This window comes from Sceloporus undulatus, chromosome 5 (assembly GCF_019175285.1).
Source record: "Sceloporus undulatus isolate JIND9_A2432 ecotype Alabama chromosome 5, SceUnd_v1.1, whole genome shotgun sequence".
In the NCBI taxonomy this organism is placed as follows: Eukaryota; Metazoa; Chordata; class Lepidosauria; order Squamata; family Phrynosomatidae; genus Sceloporus; species Sceloporus undulatus.
This window is the reverse complement of record NC_056526.1, coordinates 14,746,600-14,755,520: the sequence shown is the minus strand read 5'-3', so window position 1 is coordinate 14,755,520 and position 8,921 is coordinate 14,746,600. Positions and strand designations below refer to the sequence as shown.

The 8,921-nt window shown below is 42.8% G+C and overlaps 1 protein-coding gene across 15 annotated transcripts in view; it reads left to right on the top strand.

The window, feature by feature from the left end:
* The first annotated feature begins 243 nt into the window (after positions 1–243).
* PLEKHA5 (pleckstrin homology domain containing A5) overlaps positions 244–8,921 on the top strand; it is a 216,570-nt gene continuing 207,892 nt past the window's right edge. For 13 of the 15 annotated variants that reach the window (XM_042466696.1, XM_042466705.1, XM_042466699.1 and 10 more), the window contains exons 1-3: positions 273–426; positions 560–636; positions 8,799–8,856. In XM_042466696.1, coding sequence (XP_042322630.1) covers positions 335–426; positions 560–636; positions 8,799–8,856 — 227 coding nt within the window. In that variant the 5' untranslated portion in view covers positions 273–334. Of the gene's footprint in view, positions 427–559; positions 637–8,798; positions 8,857–8,921 lie in introns of all 15 variants that reach the window. The other 2 variants (XM_042466711.1, XM_042466712.1) reach the window with 2 other exon arrangements.

The following is an 8,921-nucleotide window of genomic DNA, read 5'->3' as shown; positions in this document are numbered from 1 at the left end:
CAACCCCGTTTCTAAGGGCGGGGCGTCACCTCTCCCCTCCCTTTCCCTCCTTAGTCCTAGAGCTGAGCTGTGTTGTTGTTTTTTCTTGATAGAGCCCGCGCACGCGCAGTGGGGGGGAGCTTCTGCCGGCTGAGGGGGGGGGGGGGGGGGGAGGGGGGGGGGGCGGGGCTGTGTGTTGAGTGAGCGAGTGACGGTTGAGAGCGCGCGCACTCCTCCTCCTCCTCCTTTCCCCCCTCCCCTTGGCGTGTCCTCGCGGGCCCGCGCATGCGCGTCCGCCTCCTCCCTGCCTCCTCCTCCTCCTCCTCCTGGCCCGGGTCTGCGCTTTGGCTCGGACATGGCGGCGGACCTGAGCGCGGAGCGGCTGCGCTCGCTGCCGTCCCGCTGGAGCTACGGAGTCAGCCGCGGAGGACGCATCTTCTTCATCAAGTAAGCGGCAACCAGCCCTTCAGCCTCCCCTCCCTCCCTCCCCTCAGCCTCGCCTTTGCTTCGGGCGAGGGTCGCCGACCTCCTCCGTTTGCTCACCCTCTCTCTGCCTTGTGTTTCTTCTCTTCCCCGGCAGCGAGGAAGCCAAGAGCACCACCTGGCTGCACCCGCGGACCGGAGAGGCTGTCATCACCGGACACCGGAGCAGCCCAGGTAGGAAGGGCAACTCCTAGGAGGAGCATGGCGATGAGGAGGATGCGCCTTCCCTCCCTCCTTCTTTCCTGGCTTCCTTCTTTCTTTCCTTCTCTTTCCCCTCCCTCCTTCCTTATTTCTTTTCTTCCTTTTCTCTCTTTCTTTCTTTCTTTCTTTCTTTTCATCCTTCCTTCTTTTTCCCTTCTTCCTTTTTTTCTTCCTTCTTTTTTTCCTTCCTTCCTTCCTTCCTTTTCTTCTTTCTTTCTTTCTTTCCTTCTTTCCTTCCATCTTTCTTTCCATCATTCCTTCCTTTTCTCTCTTCTCAAATGCTCCAGGGTAAGAAATATATGGGAAAGAGAGAGACTGTACAAAGCAGGTAAACATTTGAGGGGGGGAGGGTCTTCCTTCCTTCTTTCTTTCTTTCTTTCTTTTCTTCCTTCCTTCCTTTTCTCCCTTCCCAAATTCTCCTGGTTAAAATATATACGACAAAGAAAGAGATTGTACAAAGCAGGTAAAAAGGTAAAAGGAAGGGAGGGCTTCATTTCTTCTTTCCTTCCTTTTCTCCCTTCCCAAATTCTCTGGGATGAAAAATACACGAGGAAGAGAGAGACTGTACCAAGCAGGTAAAAAGAGAGAGGAGGAGGGGCTTGCTTTCTTCTTTCCTCCTTTCTTTCCTTCCTTCCTTCGTTCCTACCATCCTGAATTCTCCAGGGTAAAGATAGTAAGGAAGAGAGACAACAAGCCAGGTAAAAAAGATTTTTAAAACGGGAGGAGGTTTGAAAGAGACCCTTCCTTCCTACTTTTTATCTTCCTTTCCTTCTTTTTTCCTTCCTTCCCAAATTATCTGGTGTAAAACATATATGGAAGAAAAAGAGAGACTGCAAATCAGGCTAAATATAAGTAAATGAATAAATAAAAAGGGAAGGGGGAGAAGTGCCCCTCTTTCCTTCCCAAATTCTCCAGGGTTATATGATATATATATATATATATATATATGAGAGAGTGAGGGAGAGAGAAACTGTACAAACCAGGTTAAAAGAACAAATAAAGGAGGGAGGGAGTGCTCCTCTTTCCTTCCTTCCTGAATTTTTCAGGGTTAAAATACAAAAATAAGAGGGATTGGACAAGCCTTGTGACTTTGGGGGGATGGCAGTGAGAGGGTAGGTTTCCCTCTTTCTCCCCTCCTCTCCTGCCTGTGTTTTTGTTATTTTCATTCCCCCTCCTTCTCCTTTTTTTTCACGCTCTGGTGTTTGTTGTTGTTGTTGGGTGCCTTCTGGTTGTTTCTGACTTATGGGATTCTGGGGCAAGTCACATCCTCTCAGCCTCAGGGGAAGCCGTTTTCCCTGATGCACTAGCTTTCTAAATGCAGGCATGGTTTGTACGGTGGAGAATTTGGTTTGTGATCTTTATTTATTTAATAACACATCCCATCTTTCTCCTGGTATAGAATTCAAGGCAGCTCACAACTGTTTAAAACAAAGTAGAGTACAGCGTGGCATAGTCGTTTGAGTGTTAGACTATGACTTTGGAGACCAGGGTTCAATTCCCAGTTCAGCCATGAAACCCACTGGCTGACCTTGGGCAAGTCACACTCTCTCAGCCTTAGAGAATAGCAATGGCAAACCTCTGGACAAATGTTGCCAAGAAAACCCTATGATAGGTTTGCCTAAGGGTTGCCATAGGTCAGAAACAACTTGAAGGCCCACATCACACACAGTCATGGGGTTTCCTTGGCATGATTGTTTCAGAGGGTGTTTGCCATTGCCATCCTGAGGCTGAGACAGTGTGACTTGCCCAAGGTCATCCAGTGGGTTGCCATGGCTGAGAGGGGAGCCGAACCCTGGTCTACAGAGTCTTAGTCCAATGCTCAAACCATTACACCAGGCTGGCTCTCTCCTAAATTCTCTGGGTTACAAATACTAAAAAGAGAGACAGACAGACAGACAGCTGCGGATGGGGGTAATTGGTGGCAGAGGGAATAGTTTCCATCTCTTTCTCCCTTCCTCCCCTACCTATGCTTTTATTATCTTTATTCCCCCCTTCCTTCTCTCTTTTCCTCACTGGCTGGCATTTGGTGGTGGTGGTAATGTTGTCTGCCTTGAGATGTTTCTGACCCTTGGTGACCCTAAGGTGACCCTGTCATAGGGTTTTCTTGGCAAGTTTCTTCAGAAGAGGGTTTGCCATTGCCTTCTTCTGAGGCTGAGAGGTTGCGACTTGCCCAAGATCACACAGAGTGTTTTATGGACAAGCAGGGATTCAAAGTCTGGTCTATAGAGTTGTAGTCTGATGCTCAAACGGCTACACTTCGCTGGCAGTCCTACTTGCTGGTGTACCTCTCCTCCAAAGAAAAGCCACCATAGAGTCACTGATGCAATTATCTCTCCCCTGCCCCAAGGAATCTTTAAATGGCCCTGATTTGCTCCATCCTATTAACTTGGAGGGCTTTTCTTAATATATTTCGTCAGCCCCTTCCTAAATAATCTAGCCTCTTTCCATCACTTTGTAGACCACTTGGGTTGAATCTCCACTGTAGAAATAAGGCAGTTTGACATGGCTTTAAGTGTTGCAGCTCCATCTTATGAAATCCTGGGATGTGTAGTTTTGCAAAGTCTTTAGCTATCTCTGCCAAAGAGTGCTGGTACCCGACAAAAGTACAAATCTCAGAATTCTGTAGGATTCTGTAGTTTTGAAAAAAAGCCCTCTCAGAATCCTCTTGCTTCAGTTTTATTATCCTCCCTTCATTATTACAGCTTGACTCATTTATGCTCCTCTTTGATCTCCTCATTTGATCTGCTTCATCTCACATTTGAAGAGAAATGCTTGTACCAAAAACTCTTGGTTTTGCCCTCTTTTGCGGGGCAGGAATGGGGAGAGAGCTGCCACTTCAGATCTGGTGCTGAGCATCCCATCTCTTTTCCCTTCCTCCTTTAAAACCTACGTTTCCAGAATGCTCCCTTGTTTTCTTGTCTCCTCCATCTTTCAGTGCAGCTGATAGCTCTACCACTCTTCCTTTCCTATTCTTCCATGTTTCTATTGGTTCATTGCAGGAATGGGCAGAGTGCAGCCCATGGGACCCATGTAGTGTTTGGGAGCCTCCGAAAGACCTCCCTAGCCTCATCAAAAATATTTTTAAAATATATTTTGGGGGGCTAATTTTTGGGGCAATTTGTTTGTCTTCAAATAGGACAAAGCTGCCTAAAACTGTGTTTTCCTTTCCATAACCCTGCAAAGTTCTCCCAAACCTCTTCAAAATACCAAAAAGAGGGGGGGAAATAGCCCAAATGGCAACTGGAAGTGACATCATGCCACTTTGGGCATGCTGAAACTCATTGGTGCGGTACACTGGAAAGTAAAATGGCCCTTGCTCCCTCCTCTCTCAGTTTCAAGGCAGCCCCCTTCCACTTTGTACTCTTATTTGGGCCTGAACCTGAACATTTGCATTCTCTGCCAATCCTGTTAAAGGTCTGATTTATTTGTGGATTTCTTGCGTTGGGTTGGACTAGGTGACCCTTACCACTTCCTTCTCTACAGTTCTATGTTCATCTCCATCTGATAGATGAAACTGACATGCCAGTTGCTGGAAAGCATTGATTTCTCCTTTTTCTTGCACATCTATACCTGCTTCCCCTTCTATCTCAAGCTCTGCCACTTGGAACAGGAACCTGCCCACTCCTTTTTCACACACCATTAGCCAAAATTCATCTTTGCTGTACTTTCTGCTCTCATTTTCCTCACTGATTCCTCAGTTGTCAACCCATTGACTGTGTGTTTATTTTCCTGTTATCTATTCTGTCCTCTTGATTCCCAGGGTAGCCCAGATACTGTGTTCTGCCCTGCCTCATTTTGCCATACAATCTCATGCAGTCTTCCAAAGGATGCTGTGGCACACATTTTAGATCATATGCATCTGATAGCACTTTGATACCTTTTTGCAGAATGTTGACCATCCCCATGGACCAGCTGGTTACCATGCAAATGTTTCCTCACACACCCTGTCACTCCAGTATTTCTGTCTTCCAGTTCACAGAGAGTCTTTTCCCATCATGTACTGATATTTGATGTCACTTGTCCTCTTATACTGTACTGATACTCTCATTTCACTTCTAATGAAGTTAACTCCTATGCTATTGGCCATTTGGCCCTTTACTTTGTACACATTCTTTACATTTGCATGTTCTTTCCAATTACTTCTCATTGTGATTGCATTCTTTGAGCCACCTAATCTCTTACCTGATGCATCCTCTATTCACTGATGTTCCTTGCTGTATTGCTTCACACATCCAGTCATCTAGGGGAGTAAGGGTTGCCTTCACACATAAAATTTACTTTGACCTCTGCATAAATTTGCCTGTAGTGTGAATGTAAAGCCTACGCTTGCTAGGATGTACTACTTCTTTCTTTTTTTCCCCTCTAACAAGGATGCATATGTTTGCACTGTGCAAAAATGTCTCACAGGAGTCTCAGCACTCTAAAGTGACATGTGTGATAGTACCCAGTAATTTTCCCCCTAACTCATATGACTTGTAAACTGCTTTGGCACCACATTCTCTAACAAAGCTGATACCTAAGCCTTTTCTTATTTTGGCTGCTGTTTCCATATTGTCATGCTTAACCTAGTTAACTAAATCCCACTGGTCTACAATTCTAGTTTACTCTTTATCCCATCAGCCCATTATAGACAGATTCCTTTGCTATATTTCTGTTGAGCCTTTAGTTCTTCATTTGCCTTCATATCTTAACTAGTATTTATTCTCACACATATTCAACCTGATCTGATCAGATCTGATCTTCTTGTTCACCTAATCACTATTGTCATCATTGATTCTGGCTCTCCCTTCTTTTTCTTACCCGTCTCCACTACTCTGCAATACACAGTCTGTTCAGACCTTCTGCCTCTTCACTAATCTTTTTTCCTTAGATTTCAGTCTCTGCATTTGCTCAGCAAGCGTTTTATCAGTTTTCTTCTGAATTCAGTTATGTTTTTCTAAAATCCAGCTGCTACTGCTGAGCTGCAGAGACCTCTGCAGTCCTCTTAATACCTCTTCAGTGGCCAGCTCTCCACCCACTGTGCAAGCTTTCTGAACTGCTTGCAGGCCTTTAACATAGCTAGTCTTACATTAGCAGAAGTTGCTTCTCCTCAACTTGCTTCCAAAAGTTATTACTTTTTCTTTTTTGTTTCCTTTGTGTGTTGCAAAAGTAATCAAAACAAAATAAGCCTTAAAAATAATAACAGAATTTACGCTATAAGGAATTTGTGTGTCTTCACTGTTGAAGGTATAAGGAATTATCCAATGTGATAGTTAATTAGATTACATTCAGCTTCCCTCTGGTACTTATAGGGCTATTGGGAAAGAAACTGCACGTAGTTGCTGCCACCAAAATATAGACTTAGTGCTTAGGCCTCTGTGCAGTGCAGGAAGACCTGTGCTTGTCTTAGGCACACTTAGGTATAATGTTGTTTTTAGTTGTCTTGTGGGTGTGCAATGCACCTTCCTTTATGCCTGCCTTGATATTCTAACCAATGTGCAGTTCTGTAACTGTACTTCACCCCATGTAGTCCTCTTCCTTTGTATTCTCTTCAGGATTCACAGTGTACATAGAGACATTTTTCTGTGAGCAAAATATGAATCCGCCTGCCCATATCAGCAACATAATCATGGGAGCTTGCTGGCTGCTATTAGAAATTCATAGATCATACTTAAAGCATATTCACCTCGAAACCTTCCCCCCTCACTCACAGGATAAGAGTATGGGTGGTTTCTAAGTGACAGGGAGAGGTGACATACTTTGGAGAAAGAGGGTAGGAGCTTGAATAATGACTGGAGTGAGGTGAGAAGTAGAAACTGTCTCCTTTGCCATTTGCTTCTCTGGAGAGGAGGAAACTATGGAAAGAGGAGCTAGTAGAGGGGAAAGGATTTACAGCAAAGCTTTGTGGAAATATAACCTATTTGCTTGTTCTGCACATTGATTACAGATGCCACAAGCCAGTGGGTATTTAGCATTGCAATTCCCCCCCCCCCCCCCCTCCCTTGGCTTAGAGAAAATGCTTGTATGAGGGAAAAGAATGAGATGGGCAGTCCAGAGGTGCTCTTTAGGGTGCATTACAAGACCTTGTTCATTGTGTTTGTTGTTTACATATATTGCATCACTCTTGCTTTTATTCTATGTGGCATGAGAACAATTTAGGAGGTGAGGTTCCTGCATTTTGTTTATCTTGGTTCCTAGTTATTTTTGTGGGGGATGGCTTGGAATTCTTAATTACCAGATCTGTTTCAGAGTTAGGAATTGCTTCTTAATTCTATTCCCTGGTATTTGTATAATTAATGCTCGTATTAAATTAGCAAGTCAAGCAGGAAAGGGGGTGACAGATGTGCAAAGAGTAATATTGCTATTGAACATAGTATCACTCTAAGCATGTGCCTATGCTGGGTCTAACCTTTTTTCCTAATAATTTTTAATGTATTCTGTTTCTTTCTATAATGTATTTTTGCTTTGTTTGCTTACTTGCCAGTTGTGCCAAAATATGTTAACGTCTTATCCTAAAAAGTCATTTTTGTTGGTGTTAAAATATTTTAGGTAATGAACCAAGCTTGTTTTTCGACAAATGGAATTTCTTCTTAGTGTTGGCATGGTGAATTCTGAATGGCTTTATAAAAATATTTGGATAACAGATTGTACTAGCACACCAACTAGATCTGCTGTTTTTTCTTACATGGGGATAAATGTAGAAGGCTCTCTCACTTGGTTTGCATAGTACCCCCAGTTGTATTTTGGAACTGGTTCTGTGGAATAAAGTATCCCTGAATTGATGCACTTTTTGTCCACATTACATTTGCACTACATACATTTACTATGTCTAACTCTTGAAATACCACATATTAGCATAATTTCTCCCCAGAAGATTTTAAGCATTTTAGCAAAAATACTGATACATTTCTATTGTATGCTGCACACTTGTGTTCAAATAAAAAAGATTTTTACATATCACAATAAATAAAGGTATATTTACACAACAACAAAAATCACTTTAATATTTAAGGAACAAAGTTTATGTTTTTTTAAAAAAACACATATTTATTGGTGCAACCCCCCCCCCCATCCTTTAGTACCCGTTGCACACAAGAAAGGACAAGATTTGATTCCTTTTCTAAAAGAGTATGAGACAACTTCCTGACAGTTAGGGTTGTTCGACAGTGGAATGCACTCCCTCGGAGGGTGATAGAGTCTCCTTCCTTGGAGGTCTTTAAACAGAGGCTGGATGGCCATCTGTCAGGGATGCTTTGATTTGGATTTCCTGCATGCCAGGGGGTTGGACTGGATGGCCCTTGTGGTCTCTTCCAACTCTACGATTCTATGATTCTATGATTAATTAATACTCCTAATTTCTTTCTAGTTGCTGACTAGAGAGAAATGCCATATCACTTCCCCCCTGCCACTAGATTAGTAATAAAAATTAAATCTGTGAGGTATCATCCTGTTTATGAATACTTGCAAGAGCAACTTGAAAGGCCATGCAAGATGATGTAACTATGTTTTCACAACAAATAGCTTCTGTTGTGATTCTTAACTAGCTACCATTTTGGGTGTATGAGACGTAACCAGGTGCAATCTTTTTTCCAACGGATTTTTGTTCAAATATCTTATGAGTTGGACAGTAGTTGTATGAATATGTGTAGTGTCTAAAGTAATATGTTAACTAAAACGAGTTACAACCTGTTCCTGATTCTGTGGAAAGTATTTTAGTTTCTCTGTGTAGTAGTAGTATATAAGACAGTGTTAACTACAAACATATTAAAGAACATGTGTCTAAGGTGGCAGTCCAAAGTATTCAAGCATTCTCTGGAGATGCCAGCCACAGATGCTGGCAAAACTTCAGGAAGAAACTCTTCTAGAACATGGCCACATAGTCCAAAAAACCCACAAAAAAACTATTCAAGCATAGTTTGTTTAAGAGTAAGTGAATTTAGAATTGTGCTGCAGGTGTTTTTCTTGGACCATTTTAAGGAGGTTGGTTATTATGTTTGGTCATACTGTACTATAATCTAGATCTGCAGAATCTAATACAGCTTCCTTTTAATGAACTTGTAATGTAGTAAATTACACTTAACATTATTGTGAATGCTTGGTGCGGTCGTGTGCTTTTCAGTCATGTGATCAGACTCCATTTGTCTTTTCCACCCTAGACCTACCCACAGGCTGGGAGGAAGCCTATACTTTTGAAGGTGCAAGATACTACATAAAGTAAGTAAGGCAAAGAATGAAGAATGTTCTGCTCAGCCTGAGCATTCAATGTCTTATGGTCACTT